The following is a 14,853-nucleotide window of genomic DNA, read 5'->3' on the forward strand; positions in this document are numbered from 1 at the left end:
GTCAAATTGTTTCCAATAGTGGATGAGTTGTTGATAGTTTTGTGAGTAGAGTTACTGTAGTAAAGACAATTTTTGTTAACAACTTTTTTTGTGATAAAAATGCGTTAAAACTTTAGTTTTTTTTTTTGCTGTTGATTTTGTCACTCTCTTTTTTGTTAACGCCGCTCCTTTGTAAATATATTTTTGCACCAAAAATATACTTGCAGGAAAGTAACCTTAAAAAAAAAAAAACCAAAATCATTTCTTTTTTTTTTTTTGTTAGTTTAAACGGGCTAATTCGCTCTTTTCAGAATTTCAAACGACAAAAAATTCTCTGATAGGATCGTATTATAGATCTCCATGCCGGGAAAAAATAGTTACTAGTATCAGACAGAAGTTACCTTCACTTGAAGACGACGACCAAGGGAGAAGATGAAGAAGTAGAGAGAGAGATCAAAACACCAGATCTCCATCGCTCTCCTCCTCCTTCTCTCTCTCCTCCCCTACAATACACACATTTCCACATCCACACGACGTAATTCCTACACCACATCAAACCGCACACAATGCCGCAGGTCTCACCGTCACCGCCCTCCCCCGCCGACCACCGCCGCTTCAGCGGCGGCGGAGGGCCCGACGCGGCCGAGTCCTTGTTCCGCACGAAACCGATATCCGAGATCCGGACCGTCGAGTCCACCACCAGAAAACAGATCAAGGACAAGAGCGAGGAGCTCCGCCAGCTCGTCGGCACCCGCTACCGCGATCTGATCGACTCAGCCGACTCCATCGTCCTCATGAAATCCTCGTGCGAGTCCATCTCCCGCAACATCTCCTCCATCCACGACAGCATCCTCCGTTCCCTCTCATCGTCCACCACTCCGCAGCTATCCTCAAACCCTAACCCTAACCGCGCCCGAACCTACGGCATCGCGTGCCGCGTCAAGTACCTCGTCGAGACGCCGGAGATCATCTGGGGGTGCCTCGACGAGTCTATGTTCGTCGAGGCCGCGTCTAGGTACATTCGTGCTAGGCTAGTTCACTACACCCTCGTCAATAATAATAATAACAGCAATGATAATAAGAACAAGAATATATTGTCGAATTTCCCTTTGCTTCAGCACCAATGGCAGATTGTGGAGAGCTTCAAGGGCCAGATCTCCCAGAGGAGCAAGGAGAGGTTGCTGGATCAAACCCCCGGCCTCGGGATCGCTGCGTACACCGACGCGCTCGCTGCCGTCGCCATAATCGATGAGCTCGAACCAAAGCAGGTTCTAGCGTTGTTTCTTGATTCGCGAAGGTCGTGTATTTGTCAGAAGTTAGTGACTTGCGATGCGATCTCTGCGTTCTGTGAGGTTCTGAGGATTATTCAGGTTAGTATAGGGCAAGTAGGGGAGTTGTTCTTGCAAGTATTGAATGACATGCCCTTGTTTTATAAAGTCATACTGGCTACACCTCCTGCTTCTCAACTGTTTGGGAGTATACCAAATCCCGACGAGGAAGTTAGGTCGTGGAAATCATTTAGGGATAAGTTGGAATCGGTAATGGTGATGCTTGACCGGGATTTCGTTGCTGCAACGTGCTCTGATTGGTTGAAGAATTGTGGGAAAGAGATTGTTAACAAGGTTAATGGGAGGTACTTGATTGATTCGATTGGGAGTGGTCGGGAGCTTGCTTCTGCCGAGAAGTTGATTAGGGAGACTATGGACAGTAAGCAAGTGTTGGAGGGTAGTTTGGAGTGGCTAAAGAGTGTGTTTGGTTCTGAAATTGAATTGCCGTGGAACAGGATTCGTGAGCTTGTTTTGGGAGATGATGCCGATCTGTGGGACGAGATATTTGAAGATGCTTTTGTTCAGAGGATGAAAGCTATCGTAGATACAGGATATGACTATTTGACCAGAGTTGTTAAGGTGACGGAATCAATTCATGCCATTGCAGAAGCTCCGGGTGACGGGGGTGGTTTCCAGGCCTACTTGAACAGATCTTATTTGGGAGGCGGGGTTTGGTTCATGGAATCAAACAATAAGAAGGCTGCCCCCTTCACTGGTTCCAGAGCACTCCCCGGGGAGAACGATTTAAGTAGCTGTCTTAATACCTACTTTGGTGCTGAAGTCAGCCGGATTAGGGATGCAATTGACAGCTGCTGCGAGAGTGTTCTTGAGGATCTCTTGAGCTTCCTAGAGTCTCCAAAGGCAGCTTTGAGGTTAAAGGATCTAGGGCCATATCTCCAGAATAAGTGTTATAGGAGCATTTCTGCCATATTGATGGAACTCAAGAAGGAGATTGAACACTTGTCTGCTGCCCTAGGAAACAGCAAGAGGGATGGTCAGTCTGTGTTATTACCAGCTACAATTGTTGATAGAGCTCTATTTATTGGGCGCGTCCTTTTTGCATTTCAGAAACACTCAAGGCACATTCCGGTGATACTTGGTTCACCAAGGTTGTGGGTGAATGAAACCACGGATGCTGTTTCTGGGAAGTCCGATTCCTTTGTTAGGCATTATAGTGTTATGGTTGATTCTCCTAGGTCTGGTAGCTCTGGTAAGAAAAAGTTTGACTCTTCTAAAAGGCAAACCTCTCTGGCTAACACGGCTTTGTTTGGAGTGGATGATAATTCAAGCCCACAACTTGTGGAACTCATTAACATGGCAAGAGATCTTACCATTAGAGCTCACAACTTGTGGATATCATGGGTTTCTGATGAACTTTCAGAAATTCTCTCTCACGATCTAAGGCAAGATGATGGGTTATCAACAACAAGTATCATGAGAGTAAGTGGCATCTTCCCTAGAAACACCATGCCTGTTTTTTTGCGTCATAAAAAGCTCTTTATTTTTTTCTCTTGATGGAGCTTGTCTACTGCTGGCTTGGATAATTCAGGTGCTACAACTTTGTTGAACGAACACCATTGTTACATACTTTCATATGGTATTTTAATTCTTGCTTTAGACCATTCATGCATGTGGAATGAAACATCTTTAAGGATTTCTACTTAGATATATGAGGCACCGATGGTGTGAACGTATTCTGTCTTTAAAATAGAACATATGAGATAAGAAACGAATCTGTATTACTGAATTAAGTCACCTAAATACAATGCTAATACAAGGTTAAATAGAGAACATAACGAAGACCTAAATAGCACAAAAATCTATCCTACTCTCAAGAGAGGCGGCACAAAAACTAAGTCTAGAAAATAGAAAGACAATAATATACTAGGAAAGACAATACATTCAGAGATGGAACCCAATGAAGGCAGTCCCATGATTGAGTTTTCACGGATAGGGTTGTTACGAATGGGTTCTGCCTTACCAGGTACCCCAAAAGAAGTTTGTAGGACTCAAATCACCAAAAAAAACTCTAATCTTAACAACCAAATCTAAAACTAAAGAAACACGTATATGTTTGTGAGTTAGCATATTAATGTGTGAAAGACATTATTAATCTAAAGCTCTAAACAAGTATACTCCATTCATGATGCCCAAGGCATGCCTGTGTCCTCCTTGTCCTTTTTCGTATGCTCTTCTTAATTGTCCCCCTGTATTTTATAAAGCTCCTAGTTATTGTCCGCCATTACTTATCAAAAAACTAGTGTCCGCATATGTGTTGTGCTTAATTATATTGATGATTTGCTACTCTGAAGTTGCATCCAAGAATTTGTGAAATCTTGAATCTGTTTTAATTTGGATTCATCTTTAGAAAGGACTAAGGAGTAAGCAACAAATCAATCAGCCATCAGACCATTGAAGTTTACTTGTATGATGAGTATTATGTTAAAGAAGTTGTAAATCGGGACACACAGCTGCTCTAACCCATTAAAACGCAACCTGTATGATCCTTAGTCCTTGCTTCACAAATTAGCCACAGTTGTGTCATTAACTGTAGCACAACATAGGCTACATAGCTGCTAGTGGAACCTGCCATTCGCTAAATTCCTCCTCTTGGATAGTATAATTTTGTACACATAATAATGGAATAGTAAGTCTATATGAATTGTTTTGTTTTGCCGACTGAGCTACTAAAACTTTGTTTCTTTTTAAATTAACGTACTCATATTTTGAGCATTATCAGGGCTGGGAAGACACTGTAGTCAAGCAAGAACAGTCTGATGAAAGCCAGTCAGAGATGAAAATATCACTCCCGGCCTTGCCTTCTCTTTACATTACTTCATTCCTCTTCCGAGCATGTGAAGAAATTCATCGAGTTGGAGGTCATGTACTTGATAAGCAAATTCTGCAAAAATTTGCATTGAATCTACTGGAAAAGGTATAATAAGTTGTCTGTATATTATTTTAATTTACCCCATCAATAGAGGAACATATCTTTAGTATCATGGTCCCATGAGAAGCTATATCAATATTCTAACAGAAAGAGTCGCATCGTAGGCAAGTTGTGGGAAGCGGTTTCCAATGGAATGGGCATTCAGTAGTCCCTTTATTGTACCGAAGTATGGAAATAATTGAGAAGCTAGAATGGGCAGTTGGGCACCCTAAACCAGCCCATTACCTTGTACCAAACGTACCCTTCTGTTCACTTAGGGTTCGAAGTTCCTTAATTTTCTTTTGTATCATATTTATTGTTATTTGTAACTTGTAACAGAGAATCCTTGTCCCGTAATGAACGATCAAATTTGGAATGTCAATTTTTAGTACCCTTGTCTCTTGGAAGGATTCCTCCTCTTTATTCTGCCCTCATCTTCTTCTCCCTCTTTCGTCTTTCTTTTTGTTCAATTTTCTTCTTTCCTTCTTTCCTTTCCTTTCAGGCTTACTATGTTCTGTCTGGTAACTATGCATCATCATGAGGGTCTTAGTTAAAGAGAGTGACAGGCATTTTATTGCAGCAAAACTGTGTGTGCATGGTTTTCCCAATAGCATAAATCAAGATATCGGAAGTATTAGTATATTGTTTGCATGGTTGTGTGGATTTATACCAGTCATGATTTTTCTTGTTTGTGTATTTTGTTTTGTTCATCTAGGTCATTGGTATATATGCGGACTTCCTTTCTACTGCAGAGGCTCGTGATTCTCAAATGTCAGATAAAGGTGTCTTGCAAGTTCTATTGGACTTAAGATTTGTGGCTGATGTTCTATCGGGAGGTGATTCGAGTTCAATTGAGGAGCTATCAAAAAATGCTAAGTCCAAGGTTTCTTTCAGACGGAAGCAGGATGTAAACCAGACCAAGTCAGCCATCAGAGAGCAGGTTGATGGCTTGGTAAATCGGCTTTCACAGAAGTTGGATCCCATCGATTGGCTCACGTAAGTTTTTCTTGCTTTGTCTTATGATGTTATTTTCCAGTTTTATCACTTCATAGACGATCTGTTATCTTGTCAAACATTTAGGTGATCTTTAGACATCACAGTATTATCACTAAAGGTTTGGGGCCAACAAGGGCATCTTTTGGCTCCGACTTTTTGGTTTAAGTTAGATACCACGTATGCTCTCTGATGCTTGGTTGGGTAAAAGTTGGATGTTTTGGCCAGACAACATAGGTGGCGGTAAATGTCAAAACCTAACACGTCTGACTTCAGAAAGGGGTCTGTCTCTGAGTCATGACCTTTGTTGTGGTGTACTTTTGACAATAATTTTTAACTCTTACTGCAGTCTTTCATAGGCTTTATATCAGTTTTCTGTTATCAGTGTTTGTACCTGCATGTGCATGATTACCATGTTCTCGTTTCTGGCTTTTATAATGACATGCAAAACATTGTGGTCTTTGCACCACACATAAACATGATTGATGAACTGATCTTCAAGATCATGCACTTGTTGATCCTTGTAGAGAAGAGGGAATTTCATGTTTTTCACTTACCCATACAATCTTTGAGTTGTAAATGAAAGAAATTTTTGCTGTGATGAGATATGTGCATTATGTCCAAAAAATAAAGGTTTTTGTTTGGCTTTTAAAGAGCCAGAGTGTCTTTGAATGCTTACCAAGAACATCTCACAGCTTTTAAAGCCGTTCAATCATTTCTTGAACCATGTGGCCTCCCATCTTTTTTTCTGGACGATAAGTGCCAACTGTGAGTTGTTTCAAAGATAAAATTCTGTTGTTAAGACCTTTTATGGTGGTTCTGATGTATTTGGTTCACTTGTTAAGTTGCTTTTCGAGAGAAAAAAAGTTAAGCTGATTGCACCGTCAGATGGGTGTCATATGTAATGTAGGGCCTTTGGTTATGTTTGACATTGTTCTCTTTGTAAGACTCTATATTGAAAGGATGTTTTTCTTGATTGGATCATTCGTTCTGATTTATTTCTTCACATTTCAGGTATGAGCCGTACCTATGGGAGAATGAAAGGCAGTCGTACCTACGGCATGCTGTCCTCTTTGGCTTCTTTGTCCAGCTTAATCGGCTGTATACAGATACTGTTCAAAAGTTACCCACCAACTCAGAATCAAATATTATGAGATGCTCCACTGTTCCTAGGTTTAAATACCTTCCCATCAGGTTGATGTTGTTATCCTTCTGACAATTTTTCCACTTCTGTTTCTCAGTTGTCAATTGCATTGTTTGTTTTGCTTTTTGTATAAATTATCTGTGGTCAAATGTTCTATGTGATTGGATCTCTTCCTGTATCTTCATTGGAGGGTATTCATGTTGTTTTCAGTGACAGACTAAATCTTGCTGTATTTTTAATTAAATAGAAATTTAGAATTACATCCACTCCGCTTGGTTTCCATTTTTGAGAGTAACTTTTTACTTTCTGCACAGTTTTCAATAAATCTCTCTCTCTATCTCTCTCCACTCATTACACTCATTACATCAAAAATAACTTTCTAAAATGTAAACCAAACAAAGTGAGTCGTATTTTTTCCTACGTGAGAATACATGCATAACGTATCACTGTTGTCCGTTAAATCTGAATGCATGGATTACTGCCCACTTTATCTCTTACTGTCATATTGGTTACCAGTGCTCCAGCATTGTCTTCAAGAGGGACAACTAAAGCTTCTGCTTCACCTTCTATGGATGATGTTTCTTCAAGAAGCTCTTGGAAAAATTATGCAAATGAAGACCTCTCTCACAACATTAATATTGATGACGACTCAAGTTTTGGGGTGGCTACCCCTTTCTTGAAGTCTTTCATGCAGGTAAAGCTTCTATCCTTTTACACATTTGTCCTCTGGGATGCTTTCTTGTCTCTCAGACTTCACATTTATGGTATCACATGTTGACCCTTTCAGTTCGGGGTAGAGCTAATGTCAGCTGAAATAAAAAATGCTCCTAAGCCAGAGTCTTATTCATTAGGGGTTGTAATAGTGTGTTCGAACTTTGGGTACATTCGGATTATCCAGGGTAATATTCCACCCATTTCAGTCTCCAATGTATCCTTTGTGCATGCATGATGCATCCGGGAGTACCTTCTAGTCCCTTTGACACGTACCACTAATGAGATGCAACGATTATGTCGTTTAAGGTTCTATGTCGGGTTTCACTTGTATGTTTTATGGGGAAAAGCAGTGGATGGAAAGTATTGAAGTTGGTTGTGCTGTTGTGTATGTTTAAATCTTTATTACTGTTAATACATAATTGATGAAAGCTTCTCTAATACTTATCTAAAAAGGAAAAGCTAATCTAATTCAGACAATCTAATGTTATGCCATTTCATCTCCACTTCAGAAAAACCCCATCTCAAACACCTACTGGCACTGCAGAGCCTAAATCACTGGTCGGGAAAGGCTGAAAATGGCCCAACAATTGAATCACTGCAAAGTTGTCTATAACTACCTCCGTATCTTTGATGGTGTAATCCCCAGGAAGATGATTAAAGCTTCTAATTTGAAGCATGGTCCAGAAACATTGTGTTTATTTTATGTCATACTAATTTGCTTGCCCAGATCTTTGAGCTGTAACCATCAATCAGTCTACTGTACTAATTCATTCATCTAAACCGGTGTAAATACATGGAAGTCTAGGTTGAAGTTGAATTCCTCCAGTTCTTGGAGGAAATTTTTTAAGCCACAGTTGTGGTCTGTAGGAAATTGGTGAATAAACTCAGAATTATCATCTTTGGAGCAATTTGAGCGGGATCCACTTTACGAGGAATATGTGGGTCTGGGGATTAGCTTATAACAAGCGCTTGTGCTGGTAACTCTGCCGAGGCCTAGCCATCAAGAAAGTGGCTTGAGGAGGATAACTAAGCTGACGCCGGAATTGGCTGCTGGCACAACAGGGTGGTGCCTTACCGCCCATGGGTGGGCTCGCGGTGGCATTCATGGTGGTGCTTCAGGATTCCAATGTAATGCGTCCAACAAGATCAGAATGAGGCACCATCCCCCATTATAGCCCAATGAAATAACCAGGAAGGGAAATGCTTATAAGATAAGAAAGATAAATAGGCTAAAATAAGATAAACTTTAGAAATATACATGCTTTCTTTTGCTCAAATTCCATTCTATTTTATCTTTTCTGTGTATTATTGGAAATGTTTTGAGTTTTGGACAAGCAGAATTATGATTCGGGAATTTGGCACTGATTTCCCATAATATGTCCTTGTAACGGTCAGGTTGGCAGCAGATTTGGGGAGCTGGGATCCATACTAACAGATGGGCAAGTTGGCAGGTTCAAGGACAAATCAGCTGCTGCCATGTCGACATTCGGTGACATTCTACCTGTCCAAGCTGCTGGTCTCCTTTCGTCCTTCACAGCTTCCAGATCAGACTCGTGATTTAAGATTTTTATTCAAAGATATTATGCATCTTTGTGGATCAGTGAAAACGAGCTCGGAGAAGTTTGGAGATGGGATCACACTGTTTATAGTAAGCGAGGAAACATGTATACCTTGTTTTATGTACTTAGGGGTGAATTCGGAGAGGTGGAAAAAATAATTGGTTTTTTGCAGCACTAGGGTAATTCTCTTAGTTTTCTTTTTTGAAGATACGCTGTAGATTAAAACAACGAACGAATGTAAACCGAACTGACAGAGGCATAATAGGTTAAGGGAGTCTGGCTGTTGGTCTGTATTTTGCGGGGGACTAATGCAGAATCGCAGATCATTTGTATTTTTTCATTTTTTTATAGTTCTACCTTCTGTGTAATTGAGACAAAGCAGATGTGTATTCCATGGGATGCGATGAGCGCTATTCTGGTAGAAATGGACTATCGATTTGTGTTGCGAAACTCCGAATTCATGGTTATATTTTCATTGCACTGATGAATACATTTTGTTTGTGTTCGATAAAATTGGAAGAATTTGTGAATATTTTGAGTAATTTATCAAGTTTAATTGTTTCTGTTTCTTTTTCAAATCGTCGTGCAAACGACTAAAAATTGAGGACTTGTATTGGTAGTATTTCTTTGTGAAAATTACTATTTCTGGTCGACTTTGCTGATATTCTTTTTCGTAACAAAGGTGAGTCAGGTGACGGCTGTTTCCTCGAAGGAGATGGCTTGTTGTCAGCAGTTGGGGCAACCCAATTCCATTCAGTTGGCCATTTTTTGGGCCTATTTTGGGTGCAATTTGATTATCTAAATCATTCACTTTGTAGAGTTCATCGCAAACTTTAATCGCTATCAAAATCATGTTAATTGGATATCGATCAATATCTTTTTGAAACACATTTTCTTTGAAAAAAACGTATATGGTTATTGACGATCTTGTGGTTTGTGCTTTAGATCCTCCAAGTTGGGATGAATTGTTTATAAATACCAAAAAATATATTCCATGACAAAAGAGAGACAGAAATGGTGCGCAAGAGGAAATGAAAACATGAATTTCTCCATGAAATATACGTGGCATCCAAGTGTGTGGGGCCTCGCTCCTTTCCCATTTTTTTTGCCTTTTTTTTTTTTATTCCTTCAAATTTTCCTCATTTCTTCATTCCGCACGATAAAAGATGCTTAGATCAGCTTACGGACACCTCAATTAATTCCCTCTCCGATCCGGTAAAAAACAGGACATTCACCGAACCTTTTTTTCCAGAGTATAATTTTCATAGTTTATAAATCAGGCCCTTTTTTTAATTTCGATTTGTATTTTTTTTCCAGAGTATAATTTCATAGTTTTTTAGATATTCATTAAAAGTTTATAAATTTTCAATAAAAAATACTAATGTCAACAATCTTTATTTTGAGCACACTAAATTATGATGAATGATATTCTACAACAATAATATTGCGTGTTATTGGATGATATTATAGCAACAATATCTCGAAATTTTCAACTTATCACAATCATTCCATATAAACTCAAATTAGTGAATTTAATCATGAAAAATCAACCCATCAAAATTTCTCCCATAGTTCGGCCGAGAGAGATCGACGGTGAACAATAGCTTGGGGCTTGGGTCCCCAGCAAAGTAATTACAGTAGGGCTGTAAATGAGTCGAGCTGAGCTTTGTTGAGCTCGAGCTCAGCTCGTTTACTAAACGAGCAAAAAATTTAAACTTGAGCCCTAACAAGTTGAGCCCTTAACGAGCCGAGCTTTAGTCATTTAGTAAACGAAACGAGCCTGTTTAATCGAGCTAAGCCTCTCTTAACGAGCCAATCTTTTATCGAGCTCGGTTCGTTTACTAAACGAGTCGAGCTAAGCTCGCGAGCTACTCGATTCGTTTACATCCCTAAATTACAGTAGTTACAATGTCTAGAAACGAGGCTTATTGGGTTCACCAAGGGGATCGACCTCAGGGTCACTCGCGAGCTGCTCGATTCATTTACTGCACTAAATTACAGGAGTTACAATGTCTACAAATGAGGCTTATGGGTTTTTATTTTCGACTGTCGAAAATGGTCGAATACTTTAGGCCCAGTCCACCAAGAGGGACTCGAGTCTTCAAGCCCCAAAAGATAAAAGCCCATAAAGTTATGGTTTTGCCCTCGAAAGAGCAAGTTCACCCATGAAAAATGAGATGGGGTTGAGCAATGGTCATTATCCCATGGACCGAATTCAAATCGTGCCAAAATGAATAACTGGTTAAAAAAAAAAAGAAAAACATTTCACTCAAAAATAAATACATTACAAGGTTGCATCGCATTGAATGAAAATGAATAACTGGTAAAAAAAAAAAGATCAAAAAGTCAAAGAAAAGAACCACCAGGAGCACACCTCCACAAAATGTCTCAACCTAAGTCACATAATCTGCATGCGCATGAGTGAGAAGGAGCGTAAAAATATTTCTGAAAAATTCTCCAAATTACTAAAATTCGCGAGAGCACGAACGCCAAAACGAGGATTGAAAACGGGAACGATCTTCAAAATTAAGTTGAACGAAAAGGAAAAATAGTACTATTCCGAGTATCTTTTAATTTTCACATTGTTTTATTTTTCCGTTGCAAGTACCTCTACATATTACAGTAGTAAAAATTATTCAATGCCCCCGCGGCATGGTAGGTGGATGCCCCAATCTCCCTCCTCGCCACACGTTTTATGGAGCTCACATAAATGTGTGGCGAGGAGAAGGAGGTTGGGGCACCCGCCTACCATATCTCAGGGGCACCGGATAATCACTCGTCAATTTATTTCCGCTTTATAAATAGCTCCACAAACTCGAAATATAAACTCAAACTTTAGATCAGTTTGGAGTACTAATCCGTACCCTTGAGTTCAGTTGATGATCTAGTTTTAGATGCTTCCCCAAGTTGAGATCTAGGAACTAGATACCATTGGACCACAAATTCTGTTTCCATCACTTCACAAATCACAAACGCTTAGTAACCAAAATTCGAGTGTTGCTATATGTACCGACCACGGGGAGGGAAAACGTACCGACGGCCGCCGGCGGGCCGTCTCCGGCCACCGGATGGCCGATCCGAGCCGTTCAAAAATTCTAAAAAATAAAACCGAGGGGGTCAACGCGGGAATCAAGGGCATCCGAGGTGTTTAGGGTGCTTGATCAAAGCACCCTTTTTTCGTGTATATATGTACACATACATATATACACGAAAAAAGGGTGCTTTGATCAAGCACCCTAAACACCTCGGATGCCCTTGATTCCCGCGTTGACCCCCTCGGTTTTATTTTTTAGAATTTTTGAACGGCTCGGATCGGCCGTCCGGTGGCCGGAGACGGCCCGCCGGCGGCCGTCGGTACGTTTTCTCTCCCCCAATGGTCGGTACTCATAGATTTTTCGCCAAAATTCGTACCGTCAACTTGATATTTTTGTTGATTAGGGACACAAACAAGGATGGGATCAGGGGGGGTTTAGTAGCGGCGACCGCCACGACAAGAATTTAAAAAAAATGCAATTATTATATGTAAAAAAAAATTTATGCCCAACTTATATAGTCTCGCCACCACTAAATTTTTTTAGTATACATTTCGCCACTGCTAAGATAAAATCCTGGTTCCGTCCTTGGACACAAACGAGTAGATGCATATGTATCCAGAATGATCCGAAACATCCGAGCATGACAAGATACATGTAAGATCAATACATATCGAGTGATTAGAAATACATATATATCTGTATCTTGATATGAAATAACGTGCACTATTATCTGTGTAGTTAGCAGCATAATGCTCCATCAATTCGAACTCAAAACTTCACACCACAAAATCGACACAACCGCAAGGCCAGTTGTTCTTGTTTCAAACAAAAGTGCTACACACACAACAGTTGTGTAAAACACAACACACAACCAATCTCTAGCCGTCCATTGTTGTGATAAATGGTCAGGATTCGCTCAAACTCTTCCCCATAAAAATTAATCTTTTCCTTTGAAGAGTTTTTATAAAATCTAGACCGTCCAAATACATCTGGACAGTCAGAATTACATACACAACCAACACAACGGTTGTGCAAGTAGCATTTTTGTATTTCAAAATTCACAACATTGACTTGCCAATATTTTTGGCATTAAATACATCATTAATTAATAAAACCTCACCAAATCTCCCCACAGCACTGGTTAACATTCGTGTGTACACACACACTTTCAGGTAAGGGCGTTCTTAACTTGTTAAGTTAAGGACGACCCTTTTCCCGACCAATTTGCAATGATCTGAGCCGCTCAATATGTTCATAACGTGATTTTAAGGGTATCCGTGAAAAATCAACAAAAAAGAAAGAAAGACCGGGAATGGCTTAATCCGAGCAATTTTTGTTTGTTTTTTATCGAACGGTTGAAATAAAAATTACTCAAATCAAGCCCTTCCCGGTCATTTTTTTTGCTGATTTCTTCAGAATACCCTTAAAATCACGTTCTAAACACATTGAGCGACCCGGATCATCGAAATTTGATAGGAAAAGATGAGAAAATGGAACGTCTGCATTTTATTTAAAATGAGAATGCTCTTACTTGAAGGAGACTCATATATAACTAAAGAGCTTAATAATACATAGTATAGAGAAATGTTCCCGAGCTGTCCAACACATGTGGGTCTCGCACACATTTACTTGAACGACCCCAATCCCCCAAACAAATCTATGATCGAATATATATTCGGTATTTGAACATCATTGTCAAGGCCGGCCCTGACTAATCAAGGGCCTAAAGCGAAGATTAAAGACGTGGCCCAATTTTTGCTGGACTATTATAAGGCAAAAAGTCTATGCCTGCTACTCCTTTTCACCCCTCCCCCCACCGCATTCAATCTCACCGTCCAAAAGTATTTTGGATAGTTCGGATTTTAAAAGACCCTAAACTCTTCCCTGGAAAAGTTCTTTTAAAATCCGGACCATAGATTGCCGAGACGGACGGTGAGATTGAGGGAGCAGTGAAAGTAAGTGGTGGGCATAACATTACTGATTATAAGGTGTACCAAAGTGCGAGCTAGCGTCCCTTACAACTAATAAATCTCTAGAGACAAAAAAAAAACCGCACCCCGAGTTTTAGCTCACGGCTAGCCCGGCACCGATCTTTCTTGTCCCAATCATCCCCCCACCGCCATATCCAAAACGACGAACATTTTGACAAACTTGGCACAGCCCACAACGTACACCACAATAAAATTAGGAAACTCAAAAGGGCATCTAAACTGTACACAGCCAGCCAAAGCATAAAGAAGCATGCATGGGTGGGATTGGGAACCCATTTTTTGTGGCTTTGAGTAGAAAAGAATAAAAGAGTTCTTTGATTTGGGAATACGCCCGGCCCCCATGCCTTTATTTCTTCTTCTTTATATTTTTTGGTTCAAGAAAGATTCCCACATTCCCATTCCCATTCCCTCCTCGGAATCAATCTTTGTTTTTTAATTGGGCAAACCTTTTCTTTCCCTCCCCGAAGAAACCCCACCTTTTGCTCGCAAGGAATAGCATTCCGTGGTCATCTCCTTCTTTTTGTCGTTTGAGAATTATTAGGCCAATGTAGTCAAAAGGTTCTCTGCCTATGGGGGTTATACGCGTAGCCTTCCTAAGAAAAAAGAAAGAATTGACTATCCCCCCACGAAATATAGTAGTAGTACTGTATGTATGTATAGTACTCCCACTAATCTTCCTATTTGTTTCATTTGATGTTTACTACTCATCTTCACCTCTTTTTGAGCAATACACTTCCCAAAAAGTGGATTATCCTTGCTTAAGACCCTCAAAAGGAAATACTACAAGTACATCTGTAAATGGAAGAGCAAGTACCCCTCTCTCTTTCTCTGTTCGACAACAAGAGGTGTCCAGGCCAGCTTACGCGCATCTCAACTAATTCCCTCTCCGGTATCGGAATTAGAGAATTCACAAGAAATTATTTTCTTGCGGCCTGATTCTAAAAGTCGAATGGTGGTCAATTGTATGGGAGAGGAAACCCACCAACCAAGTGGAGCGATTGAGGGATCCTGCACTATAGCTCGAACTGTTGCAAGGCTGTAGGGTGGCGATCCGACCGTCCATTTTGGGGATGGATGGCTTGGATTTTAATCCGAACAATGAACGGTTCAGATCAATAGGAGTTCGGATTAAATCTGAGCCGTCGGTGTCAAAATGAACAGCCGGATCGGCAGTACTATAG

At 40.3% G+C, this 14,853-nt stretch overlaps 1 protein-coding gene across 1 annotated transcript; it reads left to right on the forward strand.

Moving 5' to 3' along the window:
- The first annotated feature begins 334 nt into the window (after positions 1-334).
- LOC131324407 (conserved oligomeric Golgi complex subunit 1) lies at positions 335-9,176 on the forward strand. The gene is made up of 6 exons (XM_058356363.1): positions 335-2,747; positions 4,048-4,242; positions 4,952-5,232; positions 6,244-6,423; positions 6,890-7,067; positions 8,483-9,176. Exons 1-6 carry the CDS (start codon positions 546-548, stop codon positions 8,642-8,644), a joined length of 3,198 nt encoding a protein of 1,065 aa, XP_058212346.1. The 5' UTR covers positions 335-545; the 3' UTR covers positions 8,645-9,176.
- The last annotated feature ends 5,677 nt before the right edge of the window (positions 9,177-14,853 follow it).

The sequence above is a fragment of the Rhododendron vialii genome, chromosome 4a, assembly GCF_030253575.1.
Source record: "Rhododendron vialii isolate Sample 1 chromosome 4a, ASM3025357v1".
In the NCBI taxonomy this organism is placed as follows: Eukaryota; Viridiplantae; Streptophyta; class Magnoliopsida; order Ericales; family Ericaceae; genus Rhododendron; species Rhododendron vialii.